This window comes from Cupressus sempervirens, chromosome 4 (assembly GCF_028749045.1).
Source record: "Cupressus sempervirens isolate cs-2001-9-10 chromosome 4, ASM2874904v1, whole genome shotgun sequence".
Taxonomy (NCBI): domain Eukaryota; kingdom Viridiplantae; phylum Streptophyta; class Pinopsida; order Cupressales; family Cupressaceae; genus Cupressus; species Cupressus sempervirens.
Genome location: NC_143121.1, coordinates 526,044,161 through 526,057,155, shown reverse-complemented (window position 1 = coordinate 526,057,155; position 12,995 = coordinate 526,044,161). Strand labels below are relative to the sequence as shown.

General features: G+C 34.2%; 1 protein-coding gene across 1 annotated transcript in view; it reads left to right on the top strand.

Annotated features, from left to right (window-relative positions):
* RFC1 (replication factor C1) overlaps positions 1-9,423 on the top strand; it is a 128,440-nt gene extending 119,017 nt beyond the window's left edge. Inside the window, exons 17-24 of the mRNA XM_089825784.1 lie at positions 817-941; positions 6,706-6,778; positions 6,916-7,008; positions 7,122-7,341; positions 7,468-7,500; positions 7,628-7,687; positions 7,903-8,032; positions 9,214-9,423. Coding sequence (XP_089681910.1) covers positions 817-941; positions 6,706-6,778; positions 6,916-7,008; positions 7,122-7,341; positions 7,468-7,500; positions 7,628-7,687; positions 7,903-8,032; positions 9,214-9,217 — 738 coding nt within the window. The 3' untranslated portion in view covers positions 9,218-9,423. The remainder of the gene's footprint in view (positions 1-816; positions 942-6,705; positions 6,779-6,915; positions 7,009-7,121; positions 7,342-7,467; positions 7,501-7,627; positions 7,688-7,902; positions 8,033-9,213) is intronic.
* Positions 9,424-12,995: the final 3,572 nt, after the last annotated feature.

Below are 12,995 nucleotides of genomic sequence, written 5' to 3'. Positions count from 1 at the left end.
CCTGAACTGATTACAATATCTTGCATGATTCACAGATAACCTCTAATCTAATAACAATGATAGTAGATGAAAGTTTGAAACCATTGATCCGACATGTACTTTAGACCAATAAAATTTCAAGATTCAAAACTTATCTGTCAGTAACTCGTTATAGATAAGCAGTTGTCATGCATGCCACAGATTGGCCACTCCATAACTCCGTATACTTTATAATATCACAGGCCTGAGTAGACAACATTGGGTTTTATTGCTGCTTTGATATCTCTATTGATAAAATGTTTAAGATGAATACCTGATCAAATATGTAAATGAGTGCAACAAAACTGAATCCTTGATAATATTGACTTGTGAATGCTTCTTATACATAAATCCCTAGATAATGGAATAAGTAGTTATATGGAATCAGCTTAGAAAACTAAAGTACTTTATAAACATATATTAGTGTCTTGATGAGATACTGTTAAAAATTGCAACCCATAAACTCTTGTGTGCAGAAATCAACCTACACTAATTTATTTTTGTCTGAAGAATTGTAAGTTGTCAGTGTTCCTGTAAAATGTTTCAATGTACAAATTCTGATTTCTTCAACACATTTCATAAATAATAGGTGTGTTTCTGTGAAATGTCTTTTTTGGGATGGAATGTGCAAATTTTGTAGGAATATTTGTATAATCTCTCAGAGTTATTCTTAAAATATATTATTGTAGATTCCAAAAAATATTTCAAATGTATAATTCCTTTTCCTTTAAGACATTTTGTTCATATCATCTGTATTTTTGCATCATATAGTTTTGGGGTTTGTGCATTTTTTGGCAGGGAGAACGCAATTTTAATAGATTTGGAGGGTGGTTAGGCAAAAATTCAACTTGGGGCAAGAACTATAGACTGTTGGAGGGTGTACATGTTCATGTTCTTGCATCACGTATCTGTGAGCCAACCAGGTTTGTTTCGTGACTAATAAATCAACCTCTTATCACATAGTCTACCATATACTAAATATGGTTTTCAATTTCAAATTAATTATTTATACATTGTTTTATACATGGGTGGTTTTATACTGTCAAGATACTAAATTGCTGAGCTTTTTTTCAAGTTCGATCTAAATTTGCAGCTTTGATTGTTAGCTTTTGAAGTAGTCTTGATTTTTTGAAAGTTCCCATTTAGATTCAATAGATTCTATACTTTTTTGTCTTCTCATTCTTTTCATATTTATTCACTTTCCTAGTTCTTAATGGGTTTTCTAGAACAGAACTTGATTTACCTAGCAGTAACTAAATCTTTTGATACAGAAGATTTGCTTATTTCTATTTGGTCTAGTTTTACTTGTAACAGTCTAAAAATGTTCAAATGAAAGACAGTATTATCCAAATAAACATCTAATTTCGATTCTGAATTTGTTTCTCCTGTAGTCATGTTCAACAGTAAAATGGATTAATTTATGAAATGTTAGAAATGCAATTAAACAATCAAAGGTCAACATTTGATTTTGGTATTCGTTTCTCCTAAATGCAGTTATTAATGGGACTGTTCTATGTATATAATATGATATGTGCTAGTTACAAACATAAAATAATACCTTACAAGCTTACAAGACTGAACCATCTACACAGTTATAATGGTGTGTTATTTGCACGACACATCTTTAATGGCTTTGCGATTTATCAAATGTTTTAACTAAAAAAGAGTAGTTGAACTTATACAAGGTGGGTGTGAAAAGTAAAGCATTTGGATTGCAATATAAAATGGTAGTTTTTTAGGACTTCTACTGGCTACAAAGTTAAAACAATGCCTTTCAGGCCAGGTAGACTGAACCATCAACATAATTTTAATGATTTGTTATTTTACCTGCATGGCTAGGATCCAATTAGCCATTAAACACATCAGGAATTCTACATACCGAGGTTACTAAAATTTGCAATTCAATGTTCCCGATTTCTGTCTGGATCAACCAGCCCAACGATTAAATAAGAAAATAAAATATTATATAATTAATTAGTTGAATTATGAATAAATGTCGATTATTATCAATTTCAATGAAATCACCTTATAGGCCAACCTGTTTCATTGTGCCGGTTTAGCTTTGTGGCTGACTTAGCATAGGGTGTATGTATAGTACTGTGTTTGATTGTTCCAGGCATCAAAGAAGTTTCTATTTGTCTCTGCATTAAATGAATGCAAATCATTCTCTTAGATACAGATCGAGGGGCACTGTAATGTCTTATCACTTTTTTCCACTAAAAGTTTTGCAGTCCTTTCACTGTAAAAGTCCTTGCGATTTTACCTCAAAATTTTCCTTTTCCACCAAGGGATTTTATCAAACAGTTCGCTTGCTTACTGATCACAGTGTTTTCTGATGAACACAAAATTATATTGCAGGGGTAATTAGTCATGGTTCTAACTCCAAAGAGCCTAAATTTATGGGACGTGATCAAATAATGATATTGTAGCTTTACCGATAACCAGACCTCCTCTGTAATATGTTAAATTTCCATACATCTGCTGCAAAATCGAAAACTAAGCCATCAGTCTGACTAGCTATAGATTGACTACAAATTTATATCAGAATTTTTAGCATTTAATCTCACTATCAGAATGATTTACAAATATATGCAGCTTGTAGAAGTGAGAAACTTATCAGTCTTGAGTGCAGAATTTTACAGCTTTGACAGAGTGATGGGCCAGAATGTCAAGCCACTCTTATTTTGGTGCAGCAGTGTAATTTCTCCTCCTTGCTAATCATGTAGACTCCACACAGTGTTGAGCGAAGCCCTCACGTAAGGCAATGTGATTACGAGCTAGAGACATGAAAGCGACCTTCCTTTGATCAATGCTAGATTGCAGATATTTCTTTGTTCTTTATTGTAAATTCAGTTTGAATGTGTATGATCCAAGAATCTCCTACTGTGCTAGAATAATTACCCTTGTTCTTTATTGCAAATCCAGTTTGAATGTGTATGATCCAAGAATCTCCCACTATGCTAGAATAATAATGTGATGAATAGCTACAATGAGTGTGGCCGATTTGCAGAGATATCATCGTACCATAAACCCATAGGTTAGTGCTAGAGCAATGTTGCTAATGCCATCACTAACAAGAGAACTTGTGCCAAGAAATAGAGGGAACTCAGAGCTCGGAAATGAGTGCGCATTAATCTCCAAGGACTGCACAAGGAGTGACTACCTGTGAATTCTCAGTTTCCATGATTTTAGGTTCTTATTCTTAAATAATTAAATTGATGCAGATGAAATATTCTTCACACTACTGAAACTCCCAGGAACTCCATGATAATGTTTAGAGAAAGGATTTGGAATTGTTTGTGGCTGGGAGATGAAGAGCCACATTAAAAGAATCACATCATCATCCCACGCCAATATTTGCTCTGATAAAATACTTGAATATAGAGGCCAAGAAATGCTTCACTCATCAATTAAGAATTAACCATGAAACTTAACCAATGTCACGCCAAGAAGATGAATATTTTATTGGGCTCCAATAACTTTATTAAACTCATACATTGTATTGCCATCAATATTTATACGCCTATCAAGACAATAATATAATCATCAATTCCTTTTCATTATTAAATCATAACATTCACCTTGTCAACTATACAAATAAGTTTTTGAATAAATGCCAAATCTCCACAAATGAGCAATAAACTTCGAGGCTGGGAAATTTGTCTTCAATAGAGAATTTACAAATTTAAAACAATTTGTCCTGCAACATGAGATACCTGAATGATACCTCCAACCAACATGGGGTTTTTGTCCAATCCTTAAATTTCTGAAATAAAAGCCAGATGCTATTTTGCTCTCCAAGAGAATGATAACAAAATGTAGCATATGTTGAATGAACCTTTCACTGTTCTTTTATAGTCCACTGCAGAGACTATTGGTTTTCCTTTTGCTTTCGCTCTTGATCTTCTTTTTTCATTGGTTTTATAATTGCTCCCTCTTTTAATTCAATTTGAACTTAGGGCAATAATAATAAGGTGATTTTATTAAATTCAACTCTTCAACAACTTACACTTCTAATTATTTAATTAATATGTCCAAATAAAGGGGACATTACAGGAACATGATAGCGGGAGGAAATCCCTGCTACATTAATATTTGTTGGTCATCTGAGATGCCCATCTCAGGGGCCTGTGAGGAGCCAATGCCAATCAGCAAAGGAGTTCGCAGGAATGGAGGAATTGCTAGGCTGCAGTTGGAGGAAAATTGTTGGATGGTGCCATCCAAAGGTGCCTATATCTTTTTGTTTTTGGGGCAAACACTTTTTGAGCCAGAGCTATGAACCAGTGAGGTCACAAATGGGGGACTTCATCCCCAATATAAGCATTCCACAATAACACTGGCAGTGTGGTTTGAACCTTGATGGCAAGAGCAACACTACCACAACTTAACCATCACACCATGCCAATAATAGATGAAAGGTGCCTGGTTATATTGCCATATAGGGACCATGTCAATGTAAGGGATGTTTGCAGACCTGGGCTGTGTCTGTTGCAAGCAGTCAACTGGGAAGATGTTGCAAAGTGTGAAGAGGGCAGTCGTCTGAGCCTCCAGAATTTCATAAGTATGCTTAATTTGGACATCAGAGTATGAATTAGTTATAAAGTTATGATCAATTCGTATGTATTTAGCTGTCCATGTGTTAGCCTGTTGTTTAACTACTTGTCTGCAAGCATTAGCATGAATGAGTATCAAACTGTTGTAAAGACTCTGAATATATGTGCTGTGATCTCCTTTAATATATTAAGCTCATGAACTGAAGTAAAGCATTGCCTGCAGTCACCTTAAATAAGTATTTTCAGTCCTCCTATTGATTCAAGTGTACTGTAAAAAGTATGTCCTGTAAATCTGACTATAGTATGTGCAGAAATATTGATGTTACATCTAATAGACTGAATCTGAATTACCAAAGCTATGATTTGTTTTCTAAAAATATTATTGTGAATCTACTGTTCTGTTTAGAAACACAAGTTGGTATTTTCCCTGCAAACAACCACAAGGCACATTTTGAGTGTTCGCTTCAAAATGAGCACCTTGCATTTTTCATGAGGAGAACCTGTCGTCCGTCAAAGTCCTGGAAGTATTTATCTTACTCGTTAAGATTGAAGAAACTGCATTTTGATACTTTCAAAACGCTTTCAAGAAACTGGTGTCTATTTGAGCTGTATATGTGGACCTTGTAGGCTTTGTGCATGATTATTGGTTGTACGAAAAGACATGGGATGATGATTTCAGACAATTTTTGGCTAGGCAAGGCTTGATAAAGTTACAATTATTGAAAGGTCAGGCTGATATGATCAATTCTGCTTATAAAATAAAAAATCAGCTTGTGTCGCAGAGTTCATTAGCTAAGATATTGAGTAGTGTTGTGGAATTAAACCTTTAAATATGTAGTAACCTTCTACCAGTTTTACATGCATGTACTAATTGAAATTTCAGTAGATTATTTCCTTTTGGTCTGAATGGCTTGGTGTCAAGTTGAATGTAAATTTCATGTCATAGAGTTTATTTGCTAAGGTCCTAGTTACCGAATTCATGCCCGGGAGGCCGGAATCGGATTTGGATTCGGATCGGATATGGATCCGGATTCATCCAGATCCGGACAGGATCCTTGTTTTGGACTGTGGATCTGTCCAGATCCAGACGAATCCAGACAAATCTGACACAAATCCATCATGAATCCCCAAGGACCACAGGCCAAACTTTGAATATATATATACACACACACACACACACACACTCATGAATCATAATGGAAAAAATTAAAAATCACGAATCCGATTCACGTGCTAATCGGATTCATATCCCGAATTGGCAACTAAGGGACTCAGTCTAAGATATTGAGTAATGTTGTGGATTCAGATCTTTAAATGTGTAGTAGCCTCCTACCAGTTTTACATGGAATGTTCTAATTGAAATTTCAGCGGACTTTCTTTTGGTCTGAATGGCTCAGTGTCAAGTTGAATATAAATTGTGTTGAAACATGTGAGCTTCATAAGTCTCCAACTCTTCATAGACTAAGGAGAGTGGGGGTGGGAAGGGGGTTGGGGGAAATAACTTACATAGTTCTCAATAATAGATTCATATGACCTCTCTTAAGGCCCACAATCTAGACTGAATAGATAGAAAGCACCAAGTCTAAACCACCAATATTGAGAGTTTTAAACAACTCTCAACATTCTCTGTCCGTAGAAGGATATCTTAATGAAATAATTACAAGTTGAATAGACAAATATGGATACCACATGGAATTCTTTCTTTTGTTAATCTCAATTTAGACATTGTAGGCTAATAACATTGCATTCTTTTAATTGACGACATATCATTGGCATATTGGGGACAATATAGATACGAATTATTTAGATTGAATAACAATGAAACTGCAATACAAAGCAAATACAGTAGAATGATTCCACTCTTTATACCTGATAGTATAGCTTACATATATTATCAGATATGTATATCCCAGTTTCTAGTTTGAATGGGTTCAGGTCTCCAGTTTCTAGTTTGTATCTGTTTCTAGTTTGAAGATCTTCCTCAGAGTCTTCTAGAGTTCTCCTTTTAGAGAAATAACATGTCCAAACATGCAGAATTGCCTTTCCTGGTTGAGGCTTCTTGGTCTCTGCCATCTAGTTATCTAAATTTTAAAAATTATTAAGTGGCCCTCCTAATATTTGGCTTCTTATGCAGAGAAGCTTTACGGTTGGACTACTTGCCAGTTTTCATGTTGAAATTGACCAACCCTCTGCAGACATTGTCTAAGGTGAACTTCTCATTGTTTGCAGTGATTTATTTTCTTCCTGTTTTCTTTTGTTGGATGGAAAGTAATTTTTTTTAAATTTAAAAAAAATGGTTGGCATCTGCTGATGGCTTACCATGTTTTCCATTTTACAATTTCAGGAGGAAGGAGTTCAGACTGTTGTAAAGTTCATGGATGAGTACTCTATGAATCAAGAAGATGTAGAGACAATAGTAGATTTATGCAAATTCCAGGTATGGCTATTAAATTCTACTGGGAGATGTAAGAAATTTAACAATTCCATTTTTCTGGGGACATGCATATTCTCAATCATAATTTTATTTTATGTTAATGCTGTGCATGGCAGGGTCGTCCCAATCCTTATGATGGGGTACCTCCTGCAGTTAAATCAGCTTTGACAAAAGCATATAAACAACACGAGCAGTGTCATCGTGTTCGGGCAGCTGATCTACTGCCGTCTGTTCTCATTCCTGGTCAAAAGAAGACACCAAAGTCAAAAAGAGTTGCTTCTCTTTTGACAGAAGTTGAAGACGATTTTGTTTTACAGAGCAGTGATAATGTTGAAGGTGAAATTTTGAGGTCCAAATTGTAGTAAATATGGTAGCATGAATAGAAGTAATTGCATATCGAAAAGTAGTGTGAAAATAATTAAATAATTTTCTCTAATAAATCAAACTTGATTTCTTATGCAGAGGAGGAAGACCCTGTTGATGAAGAAGTCTCAGGTAACTGCCTACTATATTTATGAGTTATAATCATATTAATTACTGGATCTGCTTACTTTTTCTTGTTTTGTTTCTTCCATCTGATTACCAACGTTTGGTTTCCTGCACTAATGGTTTAATTTTACAGATGTTTTAGCCCACAATAACGGAGGTCTACACTTGAGCCTTCAAGAAAACAAACCAAAAGGTATTGTGCTGACTTATTAATACTTCTTACAGTGTATGTTTTGCACTTGTACATCCTTTTGGGAAATAATGGCAAAGCATGCTCAGTAGGTTTCTTACATGTTTGTTTCTCGTGTCGTCTAATAAGGAATTCTTAGGAATATCTGATATCAATAGGTATTTTAGGACCTTGACTTAGTCAATATTGATATTCCTTTTGGCAATCTGTAACACCAGGAGTGGAGATACAATTAGACATAAAAAACAAAGAGGCATCAAGAGGAAATCGATCAAGGGCAAACCAAACTAAATCTCATGCTGAAAAGGAAAAGTTGACTTCTGGGACAAAAAGTGTTAAGAGGAAAAGGTAATTCAAGTGTTTCAGACTTCTGTTTGCTCTTGCAAATGGCACATGCAAATGATGTAAATCCTGTGGAGTGAACTTGGTTAGTGCAGTTGTTTTATGCATTTGAAAATGCAAATATAATTAGTCTTGAGTAATGTTCCTATATTAGTTGCTTTTTGCATTTGATTAAAAAGAAATTGATGGTAAAGTTATGACAACCATGGATATGTCATATATATCCAAGTATACCGTGCTAGTTTCTGAGAAATGTCTTGGCTAAGTTATATTCTATGGTCACTTGTAATTTCACTTCATGTTTATACTTAGTTAAAGAACTCTGTAAAAGGTTACTACTTGATTTGAACTCCCGTTTCTTTTAGAGATAATATCAATTTTTTGTCAACAAAAACTTCTGTTCTAGACTTGATCACTGAGAGATTAATGCATAAGAAATTGCTAGTGCATTCTTAGATTATAACAGGGAGGTTATAATGGTAGTTTTTAGGTCAAGATTTTTTGTGTTTTACTTTAATAAATAAAAGTGAAATATATATGTATTTTTTTGAAAGTGGGTTTGATAGATAGCACTTTAATTTGGATGTTACTGGTAGCTTGCAATGATGAATGGTGCGGTAAGTGCTATCTGCCATTCAAAATCCAGTATAGGTGCAAGCATACTCAGGCTTACGAACATTCTATAAAACATTCATGTGAGACATGGTTTACATAGGAGATATATAGCAGTGCCTTATTTTTTATTGATGTAATCATTATTGCTAGATATTGTGAAAAGCCATTTACATGATCCACCCAGGCGGATGCCATTAAGTGGGTGGGAACTATAGTGTATCTCTGCCTGTGCAGCAACTTTCCTCATATATTAAGGCGGGGTAGACAGCAGAGGTACAGGTTGGGACAGATACTACATCTAAGGCAGAGCCTATTGTTTCTTTAGGTGGATGCTGTGAAAGGAAAGAAAGGCCTATGTCAAAAAAATTCATATCACTAGAGATGCTGAGTTGTGTTTGGTTAGCAACTTCTAAAAATTATTTGTCCTTAACTAATGAATGCACACAAAATTGAGTTCTTTTGCAAGTATACGGGTGTCAAAGTAATTGTAGTGTGTTTTAGCTCCTTGCCTGAAAAGAAAGCAGTGCTATGTTCTTGAAATTTTTCTGATTTAATCAAGTGACAATTTGCAGGTAAGCATCTTTTCCGGTTCTTTGTGCCTAGCGCGGTGGTGAATTGGGGTTCCAATTGTAGGCACCCTAAAATTGGGAAATAAAAATCGAAGGGATCAAATCAATTTAAATAAAATCATTGTGATGAAAAAAACAGATATTAAGTATGAAAGTAAATTGGATTATAACAAATCAAAAGAATTAAGTAATTATGAAATTGATTTTGATTAATGATGTAGTCAACTTAGAACATTTAATCTTAATTCTACCCCATCCAATGGGTGCATATGCTAAACTAAATCAATAAAAGCAATTAAATCAAATTCCTAAATTATCTCACATGGAGAAAATCAAATGGGCCCACGAGAATAGAGGGAAGGGACTCACATGGATCACCAAGAATTTCAATCTCAATCACATTAGCCTTTCAATCTCAATCACATTAGCCTTGTGAATCCTGATCACTCAATTTGTCTCACTGGCCCCCATTTGAAACCATTTAAATAGACTTGACTTAACTAATGTTACTAGTTCTACCAATACCTAATAGAAAAGTAAACATTTCTAGAGGAAACCATCCATTATCTTTGTGCATCATAACTCTAGTGAGTTTGAAATGGAATTTCATAAGCATTTTGAGTCATTTGAGTAGTTTGATCATAATGGAGCATTTGAAACCATTTAAATAGACTTGACTTAACTAATGTTACTAGTTCTACCCATACCTATTAGAAAAGTAAACATTTCTAGAGTAAACCATCCATTATCTTTGTGCATCATAACTCTAGTGAGTTTGAAATGGAATTTCATAAGCATTTTGAGTCATCGGAGTAGTTTGATCATAATGGAGCATGTAAGAGTATTTTCTTACATAATTGAGCTAGAATATGGATAAATACATAATTATCACTCTATTTTTGTCTAGAAGTGCCATTGAATGCAAATATGAGAGCATTACTTCAGCTTTCTAGATTGGTATCTATAGGATGCTTATTTGCATAATTTCAATTCAATTTGATCTCATTTGGTGCAATCTTTATAATTGAGTTGTTAATTTGACGAACTATTCCTTTGAAGGTATTTTACATATACATCAATCGAGGGCCATTGAGCACCCAACACAATCACTATAAAGAGAGCATAATTCAAATATCAGTTGAGTATAGAAATGTCGTGCATTTACTCTTATTGAATACATTCTTCATTAATAACATCACAAATTTAGCCTCAAGACCTTACAAACAAATTTGATCCTAGTCTTTATTTCAATATTAGATCCAAGCACATACAAGCGTGCCATGTCAAGTGCAATCCTCTCAAAGTAGATCTTTCTGTTGCTCAGTTTGATCTTGTGGGTTGCAATTGATCGAAAGTCTTCCAATCCCTTCTCTCTTTTAAGCACTTCTGCCTTTCTTGTATAGTCATGGTTGACGTAGTTATGCAATACAAACCAAACATATATTGCATTGGTCCATACAACAAGTATTAAATAGTTGAGACCAAAATTTGATGAATGCATTCTTTATTACTTCTTTTTGTCAAAGTTTACCTTGGCACATAGGATGTGACTTATAGATGACTACATCCTCATGTGTGGCAAGGTGTACAACTCTAAACTTAGAATAATTAAATACAACCATGCCCCTTTTTTGGGTGTTGCTTATCCCATGTTGGGTGAGACATGGCTTAGGTACACATTAGATGTTGTAGTCACACGTGTCTAAACACCATTAACTTTCCAATTGTAGGTATTGTGCGATTTGATTTTTAAGGATATAATGTAACATAAATTTTTTTTTTCATGCAATTTAATTTTTTTTTCTCATGCAATTTATATGTAGTTTTTCTTTTCTATATGTGAAATGTTATCAAGTTTTGAGCATAATTGTTTGTAAAACTTGTTATATTCAATTCTTAAATCTTTAATATATTGACATTTTCCTTTTTAAACTACTATTTATAATTCTCATATATCTTATTTATGTAGCCATTGTGTCTATTTTTTTTTGTATTAGATGTAATGTATTCAAAGTACAATATTGATTTGACTTATCAATGTCTTCAACATACAAAAAATGTCAACTTGAATAGATCATGATATAATTAATACAAAATATGATTGAGCATCGTGTGTGCATGTAAAACCAATGAATCAAGGACTGCTCTTACATTACTATGCAAAAGTCATGGACCATATACAAAAGAATAGAGATGAAGCAAGAAGTTAATCATTTCCAATTTGGTCTAGCCATGACACTCATCCCAACGACCCATCCATCTGTCTATTTGATCACGTTTTCATCTTGGATACACGAAGTGTGGATGCAAGACTCTCTTAGCAATTGAGACCTACACTGAGGCAGGAGGTATGATAACTACATGTATCGTTGCCATTGAAGCTTCTGTAGACCTATCTTGCCCATCTCTTTGAAGATTTTGCTATGAAATTCTCCAATGCAATCTTGAACGATGTCCTTTCCCTAGTGTAGTTGACTCAAGTGTGTTCGTGGGAAATCTCCCACTTGAACATCCTTACTGTGCCATATAGTAAATCCTCAAACTTCTCTGACAACTTAATGGTATCATCCACATGCAAATTAATGATATGAAAAATGAATCTCCTTTGAGACTCGACACGAGCTCTAATTTTGCTAATAAAAATATTCATTTTTGAATTTTTGAAAGATGATAATAAACATTACTTTTTTTTACCAAGGCTTAAAGCATTTTCAAATATTACTTCAAAATATTGATAATTTGATTAATATATAATCTAAACAAGTCCCATGTCTTTTTGACAAACAAATAGTCGAAAAATAAGTGATTCAATGTCTTTGGGACTCTACACTGAGTATGAGAATTGTAGTCATCACTGAGATGCGTAAGAGGTCTAGAAATGATCAAACTCCATTGAAATCATTTTTTCTTAGGTTTCACCATCTTGCTCCACAAGGATTAAAAAATTCTTCACCAAGAGAGATAGCTTTAACATTCAGGATGCCACCATTTGTCCATTGGCCTTGTGGAATTTTAGCAAGTTGACACAACTCTTCCCACTTAATCATGTGACAATTTCTTATGATATCTTTCAACTTGACTCCTTTGGTTGCTAAACTTTTATCCAAGCAACCTTGTAACAATGCAAGGGGCTCCCATGTTTTTAAGTTCCACTATATTGATCTTTCAACATACATTTTGCTGCATTCTAAACAACACCATTATGTGATATGAGATGTCTAACTTGGTCCCATTCTTTCTAGATGGATTTAAAAACTTCAACATACATTTTGTTGCATTCTAAACAACACCATCATGTGATATGAGATGTCTAACTTGATCCCATTCGTTCTAAATGGATTTAAATATTTTTGATGCAATTACTTTATTAATAAAATATGGCAATGCAGTTGTAAACCATTTCACACTAGACTTTTTCTTGGTAGGCCCTACGTATATTGTTCTTGATTAGAACTTTCCAAGGCTCATGCCCATGAAGTACCTTAACTATACACTTAGCAGGAAGATATATTCCTTGAACTTAGAGATGTTTGAGCTATAAACCTCTAATACTTTTTCTTATGGAGTACCATTACCACATCACTACACGCCTTTTCATGTATCCTTAACCATCTAATCATAATTAAGGAGAGTTATTGGTATCCTTTTCTTGGTTCTAGTTTTTCACCATCTTTTGGTATTGCTTGATAAGACCCGTTGACAACTAGAATTACCTTCGGCTTAGAGTTGCCTTTGATTGGGGTTTAACAAATCTATGGGAAGCAATAGTTGTGGTGGGAACCTGA